The sequence below is a fragment of the Homalodisca vitripennis genome, chromosome 4 (genome assembly GCF_021130785.1).
Source record: "Homalodisca vitripennis isolate AUS2020 chromosome 4, UT_GWSS_2.1, whole genome shotgun sequence".
Taxonomy (NCBI): domain Eukaryota; kingdom Metazoa; phylum Arthropoda; class Insecta; order Hemiptera; family Cicadellidae; genus Homalodisca; species Homalodisca vitripennis.
In genome coordinates, this window is record NC_060210.1 from 158,902,083 (window position 1) to 158,924,792 (window position 22,710).

Below are 22,710 nucleotides of genomic sequence, written 5' to 3' on the forward strand. Positions count from 1 at the left end.
AATGGCTAAAGAATCTTGTCCTTGATTTAATAGGACTGAAATGCACAAATTAGCTGGCTTTGGAATGTGGTTAACTGGCTATCACTGCCTACCAGGGCCAACCACTTCCATTGTAGAAAGAACAAAAGGAGGTGAAGGAAGAATGGCAAAATTTACTATCAGAAATCTATGTGTGATGTTGTCGTCCGACAGCAAACTACTTGAAATTTCTTTTTTCTGTGATTATGTCCAGGAAAAACAATTTTGGCAAAGACTGCTTAAAAATATCTAAAAATAAGTCATAATAACTTTAATTCTTTCATTATTTGTTAATTTCTACTTACATTTTTTGTAATATGGAAATAAACTTTGTAATTCAAAACCATTGAAATAAGTTTTATTTCCTTCAAAAGTAACAACCACAAAAAGTTATTAGGCTTTTTAATTATTTATACATTACATAAAACATAAGAGTAGTGTACAAATACAAATCACTAGAATCCGATCAGGCATAGAAAATTAGCAATATTAATATGTATTAATACATGTATATGTATTAATATGTGTTATATAACTTATAAATATTGAAACAACACTCCGATCAATATAGTATTCTTGAAATTCTTTATTAGTACAAGAGAACATATTAATGTTATAAGGCTCGTCAAATAAATAAGAAACCCAAATACTAATATAAATTAATTTAATCTTACAATTGTACTAAATTTTTAAAATAATTTTAAGTATGGCACATCATGGAGTCAATATGTACACTGATGACAAGTCCTGCTTAATCCGGCCTACAATCATCAAATGTATATATTTCATTTTCCAGCAATTCTTTTAATGGCTCTTTTGAAATAATCTAATGTTGGAATCTGCTTCCATGCTATTGGTAATTTATTGACAAAATATTGGCTGTTATAAGAAAATGATTTTTTTAAACTGGGTAGCTTTGTGTATTGGGTCTGGAATAGCATTAATGTTCCATGTAAAATTATTATGTTGGGAAATGAGAGGTTTGCTTTGAAATTTTGTAAGTCTGAATTAGGATTTCCATTCATATACATACCTGTTCATATACCATTCCATTCATATACCATTCATACTCACTGTCAAAATTCGAAGATCATTAAAAATTATTCCTGCATGTTTGGTTAAAGTATAAATTGCTTAATATCCTTATTGCTTTTTTTCTGAGCTTTGATAACTTTTTCTATAAATGGGGACATGCCCCAGCAAACAATACCATACCGCAATAAAGACCCAAAATAAACAGTTTTTTCCATTCTTACATCAGTGAGATCTCTAATTTTTTTAATTGCACAACATGCTGAATTTAATTTTCCACTTGATTTATTTGATTTTCCCATCTCAAATTGTCATCTAAAATAACACCAAGAAATTTGCAAGTTTTAGAGGAAGTTAATTTATTTTCAAAGAACATTATTTATATTTGTTCAACATTATTTCTGATAAAGTGAAAGTTGAGTATAGATGTTTTTAAGATATTTAATGAAAGTTGTTGTTCTTACCAGTTAAATATCAAGCTCAAGTTATCTAGTAATTTTTTAGATATGTGAAATCTGCTCTGTGATTTCTGTCATCTGCAAAAAGAATTAATTTGTGAAGATAGTTAAGCTGCTTGGGTAAGTCATTAATAAAAATGAAAAATAATATTGGTCCCAAAACAGATCCTTGAGGGACACGTGCTTCTAAATAGCATGGAGGAGATCGATACTTTCAGATAGACCAAGCACTACTGTAACTAAACTCCACTATCTAACTGCAGCCCCTCAGAAAGCTCCTGCACCATTTATGAGGAACTCCTCTAACACAATAGTGTTCCAACTCATTTAATAATTCCTGATCAACAGTCAAAAGCCCTCCGGAGGTCACAGAATATGCCACAAGCTGCATCTCCCTGGTCCAAGGCAATCAGTACACAGTCAGTTAAACTGATGATAGCATCTGATGTTGATAACTGGAACTGGAAACCAAATTGATTTTTATTTATTATTGAGAATGATTTCAGAAAGTATTGAAGGCGTGACTCAACAATGGTTTCTAATAGTTTAGAAAAGACTGAAAGAACAAAAATAGGTCTGTAATTTTCTGCAATTTTATTGGAATCTTTGTTTTAAATATTGGAGTTACTCTGGCCACCTTGAGACATTCAGGGAAGACGCCCTCATTCAGGGAATTATTTACCAGAGCCAAGAGAGGTTTAGATAGAATATGAATATATTGTTTTTAAATTCTGAGAGATATTTCATCTAAGCCAGGGGATTTGTTTGATTTAAATTTGTTAACAACTTCTATTATTTCTCTTTCACAAACAGGATGAAAATATAAGGAACTATTAACAAACAGGTTTGGAAATAGTTCCTTATATTTTCATCCTGTTTGTATTTACAAAACCTAGGTTTTGTAAATAGTCCATAGGGCCATCATAGCTTAAGTTTAATGAGTCAAATTGGTTTGAGATAATATTAGGTACATTAACAAAGTAGTGATTGAATTATGTTGCAACATCCATTGGTTTTGAAATAATTTGATCATTGACAACTAGACAGATGTTTTTTTTGGTTAGGAGCTGGTTTTGTTTCTGAGTTTATAATACGCCAAGATGTTTTTTAATATTAGTAGAATTATTTATTTTATTTAAAATTGGTTCTTTTTTGCTAATAGGATATTAGTGAGTATATATATTTACTTTTATATCTTGACAAGTATTATATCAGTACAATATTCTATCTGAGCAAATAAATCTTTCCAATTTGTTACTACAGAGTCCTTAATCGTATGTCTAATAATATCAAATACAATATTATTGTAATTGGTTTCCTTTATTAGAAGAATACAATTAATTTTATAAAAGTCAACTGTTTTGTGTGGTAGCCATTGAGAATAAAACTCCCATAATGGAGAGTTTCTTCATTAGAAATTTCTAAGTTATTTTACCTTACCTTTGTCATAGTAAACATGTTGATTAATATGGTAAAATACAGTTGTAAATTTAAATAAAACTCATTTTTATGGATGTAATAAATGTAAACTTTATTTACAATATCTATCAGCTTTCATTTTGCTTCTTCTGTCAAGCATTGCTTCGTGCAAAACTCCAGTTTTCTTAGCTTTCTTGAGCTCAGATTTATCACCAGAGTTTATCTTCAACTTTTTGTCTTGGAATTTTTGAAATTTACGCCTGAAAAAAGGAATAATTGTATATAATTAATTAACAAAGAAGTAATATTTTGGGATATCTCAATGAGAATAATATATTAGATCAAGAGTATCAACAAATTGCTTGGAGAAAAGAAATTATTAATAATTGATATTTTCTAAAGGACCTTTATTTATAATACAAAAAAGTTTACATAATAAAAATGTTAGTTACAAAAAATGTATGTATAGTATTTTATTCAAAACGGTGAATTAAAAAAAACACTAAACATGAATTATTGTATGCAATGTAACACCTTCAATCACACGTTTTTACTCTTTCATTATTCCTATAAATGGAGATCACTTTATCGTACACATCCACTAGGATATAAAACTCTCTCAATCTTTGTATTTATGAGGGTTATCCAGAAAGTAGATTACGTTTCACTCTTTTTAACCGCTAGGGGCGGGACTATCATAGCCATTTTGATGTCAGGGCATTTCTCTGTTCAGTGGCTACCCAACTGTGCTAGTGAAAGATTATTGTCACTCCTTGTTGTTTTGCAACAGCAGTTTAAAATGTATTACACAATTGAAAATCCTGCTATTTGTGAAGTGCGGTTGGCAACTTTTTTTGCAAACCATTAGAGTTGGTTTATTAATGATAAATCAATAATAAGAAAAATTAACATAAGATTAAATGTGTTAAAGATCATTACATTTTGTAATTTTAACCAGTTGAACTAACTCTAAAGAAACTTGTTAAAGTATTTAAAACATATCCAAATATAATATTATAATGCTTAGTCAGGATTGTTGACGGCTGAAGGTAATCAATCAATTACTATGGAAGTTGCATGATCAGAATAGTTTTCTTCAGAGTTTACAGAAGAGCAAAATGTGATCACTTGTGTTTGTCTATAATTAGTAAGACCGGGGAAATTAGGTCAGACAATATAGTACGAGGGTCGTCCAGAAAGTAAAGAACGTTTTTTTATAAGTCAATAAAAACAAAAGATAAGAGCATGAAAATTTATTTATAAATACTTATAAACTTACTCTATTTTTTCTACAAAATCGCCGGAACTGTCAAGGCACTTGTTGTAGCGTGGCACCAGTTTTTCTATACCGACGTTATACTGTTCTGCCGCCAAGGAATGAAGCCATGTTTTTACTCCTTCTTTGAGGTCTTCGTCACCCAAAAAGTTTTTTCCGCCTAAAAACACTTTCAACTTTGGAAACAAGTGATAGTCACTCGGAGCCAGATCTGGACTATACGGAGGGTGTCCGAAGATTTGCCATTTGAAAGAATTGAGTTCTGCTTTGGTTCGTGCACTGCAATGAGGCCGAGCATTGTCGTGGATCAGCACCACTTTCGACGACAGCATTCCGCGTCATTTGTTCTGAATAGCGCGGCGTAGCCGATGCAAGGTCTCGATGTAGGCCTCTGAGTTGATTGTTTCGCCTCTCGGCATGAACTCCACATGGATTAGGCCTTTTCGGTCCCAAAAAACTGTTGCCATCAATTTCCTGGTGTTCAAATTTGGTTTTTCTTTCCTGTTTTTTGTTGGTGAATTCGAGTGATGCCATTCCATTGACTGGAGCTTTGTCACCGTAAACTGCCTTAATTTGCCTATAAATTTCAATAGGTCGAACATTCTGTGCATTCAGAAACAGTATCACACTACGCAGTTCACACTTGGCGGGATTTTCAATTAACGCCGCCATTTTAAACTTTCACAGGAGACGCAAACGTGACCTCACGGTACCGCTACTCAGCTCACACTGAGGCAGAAGGTGTGGCTAACGAACAAGCTATCTACCGCAGTGGTGGGTGAACTGCGCCGCCCGTGATGCGCAATCGTTCTTTACTTTCTGGACGACCCTCGTAATAGAAATCATTACGTTACACAATGTTTATCTGAATTAGTAAAGCTAATACAAAACTAGTCAACCGAATGGACAGTGATATTACAAGTGCAATAGGAGTAAATGTTGACAATATTTCTAAAAAATAAATGAGGAGCACACTTACACATAATTTTCTTCTATCTGTGAAAGACTTCCTTTTTCTTCAACTGGAATCTCATTAACGTCATCTGTCTGCACATCAGCAGCTGATCGTATCTGCACAAACTCTGCTGGACCTGCTGTCTTGCTAGATGCCACCAAATGGTCATCCTCACTTCGTATAGACATGAAACAGTTAGTGCAGCTGAGTAGCGCTAACTTTCCATCCTAGAACAACATTACTACACATCAGTTGATATTCAGCAGCTGATCGTATCTGTACAAACTGCTGAGCCTGCCGTCTTGCTGGATGTTCCCAAATGGTCATCCTCAGTTCGTATCGACATGAAACAATTAGTGCAGCTGAGTAGCATTAAATTTACAACCTGGAACATTATTAAAGATCAGGTGATACTTGGTAGCTAATAAAATCTGGACTGTTATAATACTCACATTAACACATTCGACAATCGTCATGCAATACTGGCGCGTCATGTGGATGACAATAGCAGACATCTGCTCGTTTGGCCACCATTGGATCAACATGAGCCTAGTAGTTGCTGTGGAACGTTGTGCCATTTGCTGCCTGTTGTTCCTGTTCATACATTGTTTATTCGCAATCCGTTCGTGGTTCGCAATTTTCGTTTGCTGGCTGTGCTCTATTGTTTATTGTGTGTAGTGTATGGTGTAAGGTGGCTGTGTATATGTGTTTATTATTGTATTTAGGCAATATGGAGGACGACAATGAACTAGTGAAAGACTATGAGTGAACAGGACGATTCCGATTGAAGTTCAGAGTTCTGCAAATGTGAATTCAGTCCATGTTTTTGGACGATTTTCAATTTTTTCAATATTTATGCAATTGACAATGTCTTCTGAGAGTGACAGTGCCATTCGGGAGTAATAGACCTAGTGTCCTGCAGTACTGACTAAGCGGGGACCGGCGCTAGGTGCAACTGACAACAATTGTTGTCACAGTTATGACATCACCATTGTTCAACCTTTTTGGCGGCTCTGACTTCATTTTGGGTAAGTTAAAAAATATATTTTCTCACATTTACCATGACCAGTCAAATTTTTTCAGCAGCAAATTTGTTAAATGACCTTGACTGAAGCTATTGATCTCAACTGATGTATAACCTAATCTCTATTTATCAGGTCGGTCACATGACTTGTGGTTTAGCATATCATGTAAACTAAACACTGGTTTTTACAAATAAATTTCAGTTAGCATTATTACTTAAAACATGTGAATTCTTGTAAGATCTTGCAACTTATTTAAATTACAAGAGTGGTTTAACCAAGAGATTAATTAATTAGATAATCAATTAATAAGAAATTAAATTAAAAGAGATGCTTGTAGTTAACTCTCTGCTTTCAATAATTACATACTTTAATAATATTTAGTTTTACTTTAAAGCAAATGTTATTATTTACTTCAATCTATTTTAAATATATTTCATAATATTGGTAAGCTCATTTCAACTTGTCTATGGTGTTTTGACACCACCCTTCTCTAATTTGAAAATCCTTGCTCTCTTGACTAAGACAATGTTTGTTTTAAGCAACTATTCAGTTTAATAGATCTTATTAACGTTTGCATCTTTATTTTATAAAATAAAAATTCATACTCACTATTAGAAATAAGATTTTTTTCACGTATAGGTCTATTTATGTTACCTGGAATACAGGTTCCCACTGCTCCAAAGCACCAATTGCATCTGAACGTCCGATGACAGTTCCGTCTTTGTGAACTCCAAGGTATTTCCCATAGCCTGATTTAAAAGCTACTTTTGTGTCACTAACATTTACAGCTGTCAAGACTTCTTCAGGAAGAGGTCCTTCACCTGTAACTCACAATAATTAACTACAGTTTTCTTTTTTCATTTATTTTTTAAGAAATTTAACTACCATGTAGGTCATATCTACTTGGAACCGTATATCCAAGTAGAGCTTCATGTGAAAGCCATTAAAGCTAGTTGGCTTTAGTTTTTTATTGTTGTCTGATCGGCAACAATAAAATGTAAAGTTATTCAGGTTTCTTTATAAAATATCCTGCAATCTGTGGTTATTCTAATTAACTTATTAGTAATATTGAAGATATTACCATTACACAGAATGACTTCAATAGTTCATGTCTTCAATAGTTGGTGAGAAATTTTTACGGGTATTATTGGTAATACTAACCCCAATAGATAAAATGGTTGCAAGTATAGAAGAAGACATTAGTTAGTCAGCAAGGTGAATGGATGCAAAGTGTCAGAGTCTTCATACTCCAACATATATGTCAAGTTAGTACTTACATGAAGCACTTCTACAGCCATGTGTTTTCTTATCACATCTGAACAGGCTGAGCTGATCTGACTGACTTCTTTCCTACAATGTATTTATTATCGGTTCACTCTACTCTCACCTATTGGATCAACTGACTCCTAGGACTCTTTAATTCTTCTATTCTTTTCTCAACTTTATTGTCTTGCTTTCCAAACCAAGGAAACCATCCTCCCTGGTAGTAGTGATTGGTACTTTGATGCCAACCTCTACTATCAACCTCAACATGATCCTGTAGATGGTGTTTCATCACCTTTTCAAAACATTTGAATTTTCTTGTCCACATATATCACTTTTTCTACCACCACCAAGGTCTCTGTGGCCCCTCTGCCAAGAGAGGTGGAGGGGTTATCCTAAGGGCGGTCAGAAGCGAAAGCGGGTTATTCAGTGACCGACTACTCTGGACACCATCAGTGTGAGTGGACCTATTATGGGGGCTCATGTAAACCTAAAGGGTAGTTAAGGGAGATTCAACATTCCTCTACTAGCTTCACCTCCAGCAGGCCAAAGTTGCTACAGATATGCGTTTAAGATTTGCCAGAAGTTCTTTGGATTTCAGGAGCCAAGGACCTAGAGGAGACGTATCAAGGGACTCCTTCCCAGTATAGGCAATTTGATCTATTGAAGACAATAACTGCTAAAAACCCTACACTGGTATTTTATCATCCAACAACATTAAATCTCTACCTGCTCCAGCTATCATCAATAGAGAGATATGTCCTTTTACTGCTGCAGAATCCATAGGGAAAAATTGAAGTGGTGGTTACATCTGCCTACTTTGTGATAGTTGCTAAGAGCCTCCTGTTTAGGTTACAAACCTCATTCAATACTGTAAGGTGGCTGCTAAGTCTTTTGTCATCACATGTGATGCCAATGTTTATAACATGTGGTGTGGGGCAAAATGAACACTAACAATAGGGGAGGGTGTCTTTACGAATATATCACTAGCAACATAATGCTAACAAACAGGGACCTTTAACCTGTTGACGAGTGCGCACGGCATTTGCCGTGCCCCTATGACGGTCCATACTGAGTGACTCATTGACCAGTGACAGACTGTTAGGGAGTAAAACAAAAAAAACGTTTAAATGTTAATAAACTTGTTTATTATAGTTTAAATGTATATAAAAATACATTGTAGATTGTTAAAAGCAATATCCTCGTTTTAAAACTTTGCTAATATGTGATACTGCTCAAAACAAGGATATATACAAAGGGCGACCACATGTTGAACATTCATAGCTGGTTTCTTTTCTTCTTTGTCCAGTTCGAGTAGTGTGTTTGCATGCACACATAGCACTGCCTGAGTAGTTTTCGCTTCTTTGGGTTATTCTGGGGGAGTGGCCTTATAAAATGGCGACCTTGGAGGCGGAGCGGGTCTTGTGTCCCGCCTCCGTAAAATAGTTTTTTAAATTATCACCAGGTGCCACCACGATACAGGACTAGCAACGCTGTACAGAGACACTATTAGGAACAACTGAAAAGTTCCAAAAATCTTCGCTAGACGTCACAGTAAGTCAGTGAGAACGAATTGACAGTCATTAGTCTGCAACGAAAAATGCTGTGCCTCCTCATACGGGACCAAACGGCAAATGCTGTGCGCACTCATTTGGGTATGTTTTGCTGCACTCGTCAACAGGTTAAAAATGTGATTAATGAGGAGTTTTTGATTTGGCTCTAACTAGCCCCTTCACATATAACCTGGTACCCAATTGACACATGTCCAGAGATCCATTTTTCTATGATCACAATCATATACTGTGTGATATTGAAACGATAAGACCTCGTGTGATAGTGAATAGAGTTCCACAACTTGCCAATTGGATGTTGTACTGTGAAGCCCTACAGAAAAAGTTTGGAACGTAAAGAACTGACTGTTCGAGACAAAGACAGCCTTGAACAGTGTCGATAACCTGCGTAGTGCTGCCCTCAAAGCCTATGCTAGAACCCTCTGAAGCATCAAATGGCCAAGCGAAATGTGCATTGGTGGAACAGTAAGCTCAAGGCTTGAGAATAAGAACCAGAAAGCTCTTTGACAAAGGCAAGAGGCTGGGTCAGCGGGCTGAATAAAAAGTTGTTCTGACTGATTACAATAAAGAACTCTGTGAATCTAAATGAAGGAGATAGAGAGAGTTCTGCGGAACCCTTTCTCTACTGGAAAAGATTCTCTCCTGATAGCTGTTATAGAACCATTATCAGTTGTCTTGTCTAGTTAGCAGAATAAGTTACAATAGATAATCAGGGTCAAGGTGAAAGGGGTATTTTCTTTCTCAATAGACCCTATTGTATCATATTAAAGTGAATTAGTTCACAGTTAACCCTGCGTTCCACTAACGAACGTCGTTGCTCGTGCACGGTCTGGTAGACTGTGTTTGAATAATCCCTAGAAAACACTGGTTAAAATTTAAAACAGCTCATAAAGTATAAAAACCTTTATTTACATATGTAATGTAAATGTTGTTATACAAATTTAATTTAAATTTATGCGCACTTCAACTTACATTAAAAATTAAAATTTTTATATCCAATATAGATAAAAAAGTTAAAAAAAACACCATTTAAAAATACTAATAGATCAAACTTAAATAAATCAAACTTAATCATAGAAAATTTTAAGTATACTGGGTACAGTTACAATAATATTTATAGGCTAAGGTAAGTACAGTGAAGTAAATATAACAATAATTAAAAATTATGACACTCTGATTTACTACTCTGATTCATCAGTATCCATATTTTCTAGTCCATCTAATGGGTAGTTTAGACACAGCTTTAGCCCTGTATGCTCGCTGCAGATGTAGATTCTACAACGTACACATCTTGCTCTTGTTTTTCTGTCTTGTTTACATGTACATAGTGAACATTGTCCATGACTTGTTCCTTCCTCTTCCAGATGAGGAGCTTTCATCCTGGCAAGAGCCCTGATTTGTATCTGAAGTTGACGAGGTTGATAGGTTGATCAAGTAGCTCTGACTTTCAACTGATTCATACACAACTGAGAGTTGAGCTGAGAGTTTTGAGACAAGATCTTGTTACTTAATTCCATGTATTTGATCTCCAAATGATTAAACTATTGACTCCACCAATGTTCAGCATTTAAAAGAAAACAACAATTGAATTATTTAGATTTGTACGTACATCTCTTGTCCTGTTATCGTCAAATTTCATAGCTATTAGAAGCAATCTGAACCTTTGAGACATAACGTTTCTAAAAATGCTATTCCAGTACCATCCTTAGGATATAAGTCTTCCAGATTTAAATGAGATGATCGCAAGACTCCCCCCATGCACAATAATCCTAGGACAGCTTTGATTTCTGCAACGTTTGTTGGGTAATTCTAAGCAATATATGGGTCAACCTCGATTTTTCTCATATTACAATATAATGTTCCAATAGTCAATTAGAAAAGGAAATGACTAGAATTTCTTGCCGGAAAGCAGTTATAGGGAGCAGGCAACCGCCAGACGGTCATATATTGCTTAGAGTTACCTATTAGTGATCAGGGGCACTGACGTGATCTGGGCTTCAAATTTGGAACTACTCGAGTTAATTTTTTTTTCTAAAAGAGCAAGCAGCGCGAAGCGCTGCGCAGCGGGCAGGCATCGTGCATGATCCTTTTTTTTATTAAAAATTTCTGATAAATTGTTATTACATATTACAATATAATGTAGGTAATGTATGTAAAACAATTTTTAACACATAATTACATGCTGGAAAGCAAAGTAAACCAATATAATCCGCCCAATACAAAATCTCCGTAAAAATCTGGTAAAGGAATATGTGTCATTCCTTTGGCCTGAATCAATTCAGTATAGACGAAGATCACGCACGATGCTTGCCCGCTGCTTGCTCTTTTAGAAAAAAAATTAACTCGAGTAGTTCCAAATTTGAAGCCCAGATCACGTCAGTGCCCCTGATCACTAATAGGTAATTCTCGTGGTTGCCTGCTCCCTATAACTGCTTTCCAGCAAGAAATTCTAGTCATTTCCTTTTCTAATTGACTATTGGAACATTATGTTGTAATATGAGTTGCCTGCTCCCTATAACTGCTTTCCGGCAAGAAATTCTAGTCATTTCCTTTTCTAATTGACTATTGGAACATTATATTGTAATATGAGAAAAATCGAGGTTGACCCATATATTGCTTAGAATTACCGTTTGTTGGAAGGGCATCTCTTTCTCTACAAAAATTAACCCTATTTTCTTCAATCCAATGGTTAGTATGGGTCACAATGAGCTCAATCATGGTTTCTGGGAAAAACAAATTTCATAATTTTATTCGAGTATCAGCATTTGGAGCAACTCCTTTCACCCCTGGATCAGTAACCTCTTGGTGGTGAAGTCGATTAGGTATATCTTAATTTCTGGAATGTTCTCTGTCAGTGTAATATTCACTATTTTCTAGCAAATCATCTAACTCTGAATTAAATTGGTCACCAATAAAGTTATTTTCACTTGAAACTTCACGTAGAAGTTGGAGAATCCGTTCTTTCGGATCAATTTTCAAAAGTTTACATGCACAAATTATTGTGAAAAATCGCCAACACTTACAGTTACACACGGGCCTCAAGTCCGGGAACACACAAACACAAACAGTCTTGCACGCTCCTGAGTACAGGGGTAACGGCTACAAAAAAAGACGCACCGGAATGGCAGGCCTTAAGCAAAACCCCTCCATTGCCGACGTCATACCAAACACTGCTTTTAAGGCATCGAATGGAGGAGGGGGTTCCAGAACTCAGCTATATATATATGCATATTTACTGTATTCTATTGAGAAATTCTGAATAACACACATATAATTTAAATACTATTATTTGTTCATATTTAAGTATAAATCAAGTCCAACTGCTTGTAATAACAAACTGGCAGCATGTAAAAAAAAAATTAAAAACTATATGTTACAGATGTGTCTCCCAAAATACTGTACTGAAAGATAAGGTTGTGAGCAAATTTAAGGCTCTGACGATAACAGATGGCTATATTTAAATGTCAATAAACATGTCATGTGTATTAATGTAAACATACACATGAATTGGTTTGTTGGGACAACACTTTTTCTTCCCATTCTATTTAAATTTTATTTACTCTATGTATAATGGATAAATTAACTTTTATTGGTAGGATGGTCAGAAGATTTGTTACTTCTTTCTGTCTTATCCAACCTTTCATTTAGGCATTACATAATAATGTTATTAAACAGAAGTAAATTTGTTATACTAGATGTTTCAAGCCAAATTTTGGTCGTATATTTTTTCATGAAGCTTTAATTTCAAATCTGGTTATTGGTTATTGTAAAATTAAATTATGTAACTAATGATAATAATATTATACATTCAGTAACTGAGTATAGATAAAATAGATTACATTTTAATTAGACATGCTGACTGACAAAAAACCTTTTAACGTTAACAATATAATTACATTTAAATTTATTACTAAAATAGGATACCTTCATTATGTGGAGGTCCTAATGTAAACAATCCATTATCTAATGCTGTTACGTAGGTCTGATTGCCAAATTCAATTGCTACTGATCCAGTTATAAGTCTTGTAGAATCTATATTGCTCCATCCACCTGTAACATTTTTAATTGTTAATATCTTTTGTTCCAAAAATATATAAATTTATAACAGTTTGCAACTCAAGCTTAATAAAAAGTGGTTCACAGTGTTCTATTGGTTGTGATTTTGTTATTACTCTGATAGCTTTCTTTTGCAGGATAAGGATTTCATTAATTTTAGCACTATTACCCCATAATATTAGGTCATACATGATTATTGATTGAACATGAGCATAGTATACAGATTTAACGTAGTTTTTAGTAACACAATTTATAATAAGTCTAAGTAAAAAAATACTCTACTAAAATATTAATAGAAATTTAGCACAAGAAAAGAAATTATTTGGTGTATCAATGGAAGGTGTTTGTCGTAGGGTAAACAAAATGTTTTGAGTTTTGACTTCATTTAGAACAAATCCATTTCTTAACTACACTGAGGCTTCCTCAACAGTATCATTGACAAGAATTTGTAGTTTGTCAAAGTTTGTATAGATATTTAAAAGAGTTGTGTCTTCACCATGTAAAAGAGATTTGTCCTTAAAAACGATAGTAATATATATATATATATATATATATATATAATAAAAACATAATAGGGCTGAGGACTGACTCTTAGGTATGGGCTTCAACAATCCTGTTCGCCAAATTGTTGGAGCAATTGCCATTAATACAAACAAACTTTTCTCCTGCGGTTAGATAAATAGTCTTTAAAGAACTCTTTAAAGCCGGACTTCCAGTAATACCGTAATAGTTAAGTTTTAAGATCAGTTCAAAAAATGTTGCCTGAGCAAAGGCTTTAATCTCAAAAATGTTTAGGACCTCCTTAATTAGTGAATAAACTGCATCAATGGTGTATTTACCCCTTCTAAAACCAAATTGTGATAAATTTAGATATTTTCCAGAGCAACAAGTTGATCATGTATTACAATTTTTTTTTTATAGGAATACTCTTTCCTTACTAAGTAAGGTATTCCAATCATGCGACACCAAATTGTTTGTCAGATCATCAATCGAGAATTTTGGAAGAATTAAAACAAAAGATGCCACTTGTAATTTTGGCTTTAGCAAGGTTTCAGATGTTTTAGAAAGAGTATTCTTTTGAATAATTAAAATAAGCACATTATGATCAGAGAATGAAAAATGATGTTACATGAAATAATCTGATCTAGGCAAATTTAAAAAAAACATCAAGACAAAGGTATCCCCGGGTTGGTTTGTCATTAATGCATAATACACTTGAATGTCAAATTTTACATTCATAGGATACCTGAAAGTTTATAAAACAAAATGTAGTTGTTATAGGCGTTGGAACTCCCATGTAAACCCATATTCTGGGTTAATCTTCTTTAATATACTTGTGGTAATCTATTTGTATGATGAGAAACGTGTGTGTGAAATTAAAACTTTTTTCGTACAGCGGGTAGATGAAAAATAACAATATAGTTTTTCTAGGATTTGCAATTAAATTTCAGACGCTATGGTAGTTAATCTTCATGAACATGCTCTTGTTTTTCTATGTAAGCCATGAGGCAAGTGTGTGCCACATTTCATGTACATAGGACATAAGGAAGTTATAAAAACAAAAATTAATTACAAGCTCATTTCAACCTCTATGGGTGAATTATATTTATAAAAGATGTAGTTATTGTTATATATAATACACGGTATAATTTTTAAAAAAATATGTAAAGCACCTAGGAGCAAAAGGTATAAGGCAGAAATTACAGAATGATTTACCAGAAAGGAGTTCAGATATGAAAAAGTCTAACTTGTAGTGACTGTCAAGCTCCACGCCATAGAACTAATATGGGCTCAAATTAAAGGAAATATCGCAAAAATAAGGAGCCATTCACTATTACTTATATCACAACATTTATAAATAAGCTTTGGAAAAGACTAAACCTGATTGTTGGACAAAAGTTGTAGTGAATACCAAAATAGTTATTGATAACACTTGGACCAACGAATGATTGCTCAGGGAGGTTGAAGAGAGACTAATATTTTAACTGAGAGACAGAAATTCGTCGGAAGACTGTGTCAGTGAATATGAGGTAGACAGTGAAAATATAAATACTGATAACAAAGACGATGATGATAAGATTATGCAAGGTATTCAGACGCTTCGCTTTGAGAAATATTAACTTCCCTCAAATTATCTGTAAGAGAATTTACACATATAGGTGTAATGTATTGAATTACAATAATAATTATTATACATATTAAATAAATTGTTACTGGCAAGTTAAAGCCACAGCCAAAGACCAACTGTATGATCGTATGATGCTGTGACGTCATATGGGGTGATCAGTTTGAATAAATGCCATTGGCTGTTCTCATCACGCCACCAGATCATACCACCACTACCACTTCCAGTGTCCTGCCCTTGTCTCTCTCTCAGTTACCCTCCAACCTTAACCGAGCACAGTCGATGATGTAAACTAATTCAGTCTTTTATTCCGATTCCCCGTAACCCGTACACAACAATAGGTTTAATTAAATGTTTGTTTTTGGTTAAACGAATAGTTTAATTGCCTTTCCTTGAATTAAATATTTACCAGAATCATACAAGCCTAATTTTTAAACATTTTGCTGTTTGGCACATGGGTCAAGTTGGTATGTTTCATTAAGCCATAATGTAGCACAGTCCCGGTACAGGTACTGTGTATCTCGCTTGTTCTGCACCTTCACTCACAAGTAAAGACAGTTAGTAATAAACATTGCGTGAATATAAATAAATACAAGTCTAATGAATTTAAAAAAAACCTTGTTAAGCCTTTAATTATTAACTTAGAACTCTGAGTTATCGGTATGTCGTTCTGAGTCATACAACAAATGATATATAATACAGGGTGAGGCAGAAAGGATGGATGTTTTTAGAACAGATAGTATTCTGATCTGGGTAGTGGGAGTTGGGCGATTGAAGTGGCCATGTGTTCGGTAGAACATACCATTTTGTCTAGTCATCATGGAGTCGTGGAGTGTGCAACACCGTGTGTTTACTTACGACAGTTTTGTTCGTAATAATGAGAGTATTGTTGCAGTTCAGCGCGAGTTTCGTCGTCATTTCAATCTTGCGAGAAATAACAGTGTACCCACTCGTAACACCATTTTACGTTGGGTTCAATCATTTCGTTCAGTAGGAACAGTGATGAATAAACAACCGCCAGGGTATCATCGCACTGTACGCACTCCAGAAAATGTGGAAAGAGTTCGGCAAGCCATACTCCGTAGTCCTGGTCGATCTGCTAGGAGACATTCTTCTGAACTGAACATCAGTAATCAGTCAGTAAGGCGTATTTTACATAACGATCTAGGATTTCATCCCTACAAAATTTCCATGGTTCAACAATTGAATCCTGGCGATTATGTAAAGCAGCTAAATTTTGCTCGAGAAATGAAGGCCATACCTGACCAAAATGAAAACATCATTTTGTTTACAACAGATGAAGCACATTTTCATTTGAATGGTACTGTTAATCAGCAGAACTTTCGTTATTGGTCAGATGAAAATCCAAAATTAATGCATGAGAGACCATTACACAGTCCCAAGGTGACAGTTTGGTGTGCTGTGAGCAGTACTGTTGTTATTGGTCCATACTTTTTTGAAGACGACAACGGGACCACTGTAACTGTAACCTCGGAACGTTATAGACAGATGTTCACTGAATTCTTCCTACTTGAACTAAGAAGAAAACGTATTCCTATCCGGCAAGTATGGTTTCAGCAGGACCGGGCGACAGCTCACACAGCAAGAAATTCAATGGAGGCAATTCGGGCTGTTTTTCGTGGTCGCATCATTTCTCGGTTTGGTGACATTGATTGACCTCCTCGTTCCCCAGACCTGTCAATGTGCGACTACTTCTTGTGGGGTTTCCTCAAGTCACGTGTTTACCAGCATAAACCACGTACACTTCAAAAACTAAAGGAAGCAATTCGTGTGGAAGTCGAACAAATTGGCAGGGCAATGTTAGAAAGAGTAGAAGCCAACTTCCGAGAGCGGCTTGTAAAGTGCATTGCTGAAAACGGCCGTCACCTGTCAGATGTTGTTTTCAAACATTAATTTTCTAAAATGGTAAGATCATGTGAATATTATTCTGTAAATAAATGTTTTTTTTTATGTGCAGGTAACGACATATTGCTTTTTTGAAAACCGTTCATCCTTTCTGCCTCACCCTGTATTTTTACTGTAATTATTTTTGAATTATGAGGAGTTTGAATTGGAGAAAGCTTAAATTTAAAACAAAAAACTGTGTTTTTCCTCATATTTTTGATTACTGTATCACAATCAATAAAAATCTCTAAAATATTTTTCCTTCGCTATAATATATGGATTAATACTACCTAAACAATCAAACTTTTTTCTGATTTGATATAGGTATATTTTAATGTGGTAGACGTTTTAAGTGAGATGTTTAGTGTGTGTGAAATACATGATCCGGTGACAATAACATATATAAATTCCTAAAATTCAGAGTACTCCTATAATCCTAGTTTTATTTTCGTGCCAAGATGTATATTAAATAATTTATAATTTAACATAGAGCGTTGTAAAAAGGTATATTTTTTATCTTATTGCAATTGTAGTAATATGAAACGTTCACCGCTTTCATTCTTCCAGCGAGCGTGTTAATGCAACCTGCACAGCACGTGTCAATACCCAATTTAAAGAGCTCTCCACTAGCCACACGACTCAACGGACGGTCGCCCACTGGCCACTGACGGTGGTGGCGGCCTATCCCTCCAGCGAGCCCCCACCACTTCCTTTTAGGTCTGTGGTGCCGTGCAACTCTCGGGCATTTCTTTAGGTGCTGTGAGATTAGGTACTATGATATTAGGTGCTATGAGAATCGGCCTTATTAGACGGTTAAATTTTAGGTGCTGTGAGATTAGGTGCTGTTAGATTGGGTGCTGTGAAACCCCACAATTTCGGAGTAGGAGTATCAAAGTTCAAGCCAAGATGGACTGACATTGTTGGCCAAGAATGTTGGATTGTTTTTATTATTATTATTAACCGACTACATTGGCTTAGTTACTATAGAACTTTCAATTCTTGGTAGTAAAAATAAATATCTAACCATATTGTTTTTAAATAAAATACAAGTGAAATTACTTGGCCCACCTGCCTGCAAAAAAGTTTTGAGATCCAGATTATTCTTGTAAATTAATTTTCAGAGCTCATGAAAATATCATGCTGGTAAATAGATAGCTCTTAACTGTACCACATACCATGTTTTATTTTATCTTCATCTTCAACTGGTTCCACATCTCTATTTTTATCTTTATGTTTGTGTTTCCTTTTTCGTTTTGAGCTGAAATAAATAATGAAAAGTATTAACATTTTTTCACATTCTACGGAAAAATAATGTAAATTTATTCTTGGCTGCAGTATAATACGTGGACACTACGACAATCGAATTAACTATTGACTATAAATATCTAAACTATCGAATGTAAACACTTTTAACCTATAGATAAATTAATAATTTCCAGCTGTATTACATTTACAGAATAACAATATTGTTTAAAATTAAGTTAGTTCAAAGTTTAATCTTTTACATAATGAGTAATGACATTAGCAAGAACAATGGCAATGAACATGTACTTTTTGTGTAAAATGTATTTTTAAACATTGAACAATATGTAAAATGGCTACAGGATAATTATCTTGTTCCTTTAAATCCAGATTGTAGGAAGGAGATGAAAACTAGGTAGAAATTAAACACGGTTTAATGAATATATGGTACTTTGGGATTATACCGACCACACCCAGACATGAATCGTTATTTGACATTTTGCTTCTACTGATTACTAGATTAGCGTAGAACAATATTTCGTCAATATAAAACAGAAATTGTCTTATCGCAAACCCCTCCCCATCCTCAGACAGAGGTCAAAGTCGAGCGGTCTAGTAGATAACGTGATTGCAGAGTCTCGCCGCCCGTTCAGCTGGTTCGTCGCTTTGTTGTACTTCCGTGTTTTACCTCTACATTTCTCCAAACACAAAAATTCAACAAAAACAAACATTACCAAACTAAAACTAAACTCTTTATTGAAAAAACACTCAAAACTTGTTTTTATTCTTGATCACACTCCGCCACCCAAAATGCGAGTGCCTCTGGCCATCAGCGCGGGGCAGCACCGAAGCTGATGTTGACGAAAGAAAAACATCCCTCGAGATAGTACCTATCAGTAAAATATCAAATTCTAGAGGGGCTGATCAGAAATATAAATTGAATTGTAATGGAAAGGCAATTATGTACCGTGCAAATCATGTGATGCCGCGCGGCCTGCCGTAATCGGGATTCTTGAGAAAGATAAGATAACAGCGACAACAATACCGATCACAATACCTAGAAACACTTGTAAGTTTGTAATTTTATAATTAAACAGTTGTTTTTCGTTCTATCATGTTTGTTTCTATAAATTTATATTTTTGTGTTCTTCATACTGGTGTGGTCGGTATAATCCCAAAGTACCGAATATATTAACAACTATTGGGGAGACTTTAATAAATGGCCTACACTTGTTATTCGGTTATTAGTATTTAACAACTCGATATATTATTCAACTTTGATATGTAAAAATTGTACGCAATAAGTTTTATAATAGGGGAGACTTTAATAAGCAACCTACACTCGTTATTATAGAACAATTCGATATATTATCCAACTTCGGTGTATGTAAAAATCATACACAATAAGAGTTATAATAAATTACCATAACAAGAAGAATCTTGTACATTACAAATTTAAATACACAAATTTTACAATAGCATTACAAAACAACAAAACCAACTATGATCTAGACTTAGATATCAAAGAAACCTTACAATATTTATAACTTGCCCAGCTTGATATCAATAAGTAACCACTTTAGTGAAATGGAGGAAAGAATTCTCCCTATGTGTTACGAGGAGCCAAACCCACATGTTGAAGCTACTTGAACAAATCTCCCCACTTGTGAGAAATATTTTCCTCATATTTATCGCCATTTTAAAAGTCTCAAATTAATAGTTACTTCTTGTTGTTTATTGTTTAAGTTAAAATAACTAATAAGCTGAAATCATATCAGTTAAATAAATTGTAATAATATCGAATTATCCTTCAGATAAAAACAATCGAACCATTCGATAAAACAACTGAACAAGTGTAGGACGCTTATTAAAGTCTACCCCAACTATGTAGTGTGAATATTGAATTTAGCTTCTGTTCAACTTCCTCTTTCGTTATTGCTGCTTTTATGTGTTTCACAATTAATGGGATAAGTGAATCGGCATTTTGTTTATTTTCTGACAAAATTTCCAAACAGAATCTACCACTTCTCTTCTTTTTTGGAAATGTGTAGGCTATATTAGTATTTATTTCTAATGTAGCAAGCTCTTTATCTTGCAACCATTTTACACATTGCTCAATGTTTAAAATTAGATTTGGGGCAATATCTGCATGTTCATCGCCATTGTTCTTGCCAATGTCACTAACCAAATCACTACATAAATAAAATAACAGCTAGCAATGATGTCACTAGTCTACTTAGTACTAAAATGTAATAAAAACAGCTGGCAATGACTAATTAAGAAATTTTATCTATAGATCAAATGTTGTATTTGATAGTATCGATATTTATAATTGATAATTATGATTTTATTATCATAGTGGCCGCTTATTATACTGCAGCTGTATTTTAGTATAAATTTTACGTTTATTGGTAAAAAATAACATAGTAAAGAGAATATGCAAAGCCGACCAAATCGGTCTACAGTCTTTCTTGGGTCTGAATTCCTGACCAAAGCATATAAACTAGATTGGCCTGTGGCAGTAAAAGCATCAATGAAAAGGATGATAAAAAGCCTAGACTATAAGCAGAATTGATTAGAAAAAAAGTAAAAAAAAAGAACTCCGTTATTGCAATAGATATATACATTGAGTATCATAGCTTTAATAATAAGAATATTTAAAATTTATTTACCTGGATTTGTCCCCTTTGAACATTATTTTTCCTTTTTTGACCATATCATACTCCGACATACTGCTATTAATTTGTATACCGGTATGCGAAGGTAATGGTCAAATAATAAATTAGCTGGTAAATTAATAAAATAAGACAAACAATATTTAACCACAAACGACAGGCTACTTATATCATACTTATAACATAGTTATAACACACCAATCCTAACGTCAGTAGTAGACAAAACACTCCTTCCTTCAGTCAACTGCAACTCAGATTTATTTAAACAAGCAAACTAAAGCCAAACAAACACTGACACACAAAACACTGAGAATGTGTTTTGTTAGTAGGCAATGGTGAAAAAAACTTTATCAAAGAGTATAATAAACGTTTAAAGTTACTTGACGGCAAGCCAAGGCTTCAAGTAAACATATCAATATGGCATTGTTCAGCATATAAAGCCCAAAGCTTCAACTTTCCAGAGATCATACCATATATGTAGTAGGGTGTAAGAATACACCTTGAAACCATAATGGGGATTGTGTGGCAGAAAGTTTGTCTAGTAAGCCATTTAGCTTTAAAGCATAGTTAGTGCTACTATATTTGGATAAAACTATGTTTTTTCTCTTTTATAGTTCTCTTCACGCACTGTTAATGTGAAGAAGCATGAACTTTAAACCTAGTAGAAGCTATCTCGTAAGTATTTTTTATTTCTTTTTTCTTACATTGTAAAATGGTATACCGTTAGAAATAAAATAAATACATATACTAAGTAACTGCAGAAAATGTGCAGTCTTTGCTAAGTACTTTTAAAGTCAACAAGTATTCACTGATAGACTCACCCGATCATAGCTTAAGTGAAGCTAACTGATACCTTGCAAATACTTCACTTGTAGGTTTGATGAATATACTATTGACTATTCAGAATGTCAACTGCTGCTTCGTGTGTTGTGGACTCAGATACGAATTCAAAGGTTGGTTGTGACATGTGATTGATGAGTAGATTCAGTTTATCCTCGGATGTAACGCTTTCTTCCTTTCATGAGATTCTATTCTCAAATGTTCTTAACCAGTATTTCCAAAGTTTAGAGCAAGAGGGCGAACTTGGGTCAGTATCAAACTTGTCAGGTCTTAAAAACCTATCCATGTCAATTGGAATTAGAATAAAGCAGGAAACATACAATTTAACAATTAAATTATATGAGATGATTAAATTGTAATGTAAAATACAACGCAGTTAGTAAAGCAACAGAATAAAGGATTTTAACCATTTCAAAACAAACCATAGAAAATGAATACGATTGAACAGTATAGAATAAAATAATTTTTAACAAAACAAATGTGATATAAACACATGATAGTTTATATTAATTATTCACCACAATGATCTTCTTCGTCGCGAACTTGTTTTGGATCTCTTTAGACGAACATGATTCTAGTTTCCAGGATTCAAGTCTGAGACAGCGTCAGATTTCAGACGCTGCACTACGAGAGTTGTGAATTGGTGCCAAGTTCAACATTTACATCCTGCAGCTGTTGGTAGATAAGAAGTGGATGCGTTTGCAACACTATCTGTTGTTCGAAATATTATGATCCTCATTTTCTCAACTTGTTTTAATTAATAAGAGTCTCGACGTTGACAATATCCACCAAGGCATATGTTTGTACTCCATGCCTTTCAATTGTATTGTAGACTTGGAGTATGAAGTAG

General features: G+C 34.2%; 1 protein-coding gene across 1 annotated transcript; it reads right to left on the reverse strand.

The window, feature by feature from the left end:
• Positions 1-3,012: 3,012 nt before the first annotated feature.
• On the reverse strand, positions 3,013-21,384 carry LOC124360422 (protein FRG1 homolog). Its single transcript, XM_046814042.1, has 6 exons — positions 21,018-21,384; positions 18,279-18,361; positions 12,942-13,067; positions 6,838-7,004; positions 5,183-5,385; positions 3,013-3,187 (listed from the first exon to the last, which is right to left on the reverse strand). Exons 1-6 carry the CDS (start codon positions 21,074-21,076, stop codon positions 3,040-3,042), a joined length of 786 nt encoding a protein of 261 aa, XP_046669998.1. The 5' UTR covers positions 21,077-21,384; the 3' UTR covers positions 3,013-3,039.
• Between the last annotated feature and the right edge of the window lie 1,326 nt (positions 21,385-22,710).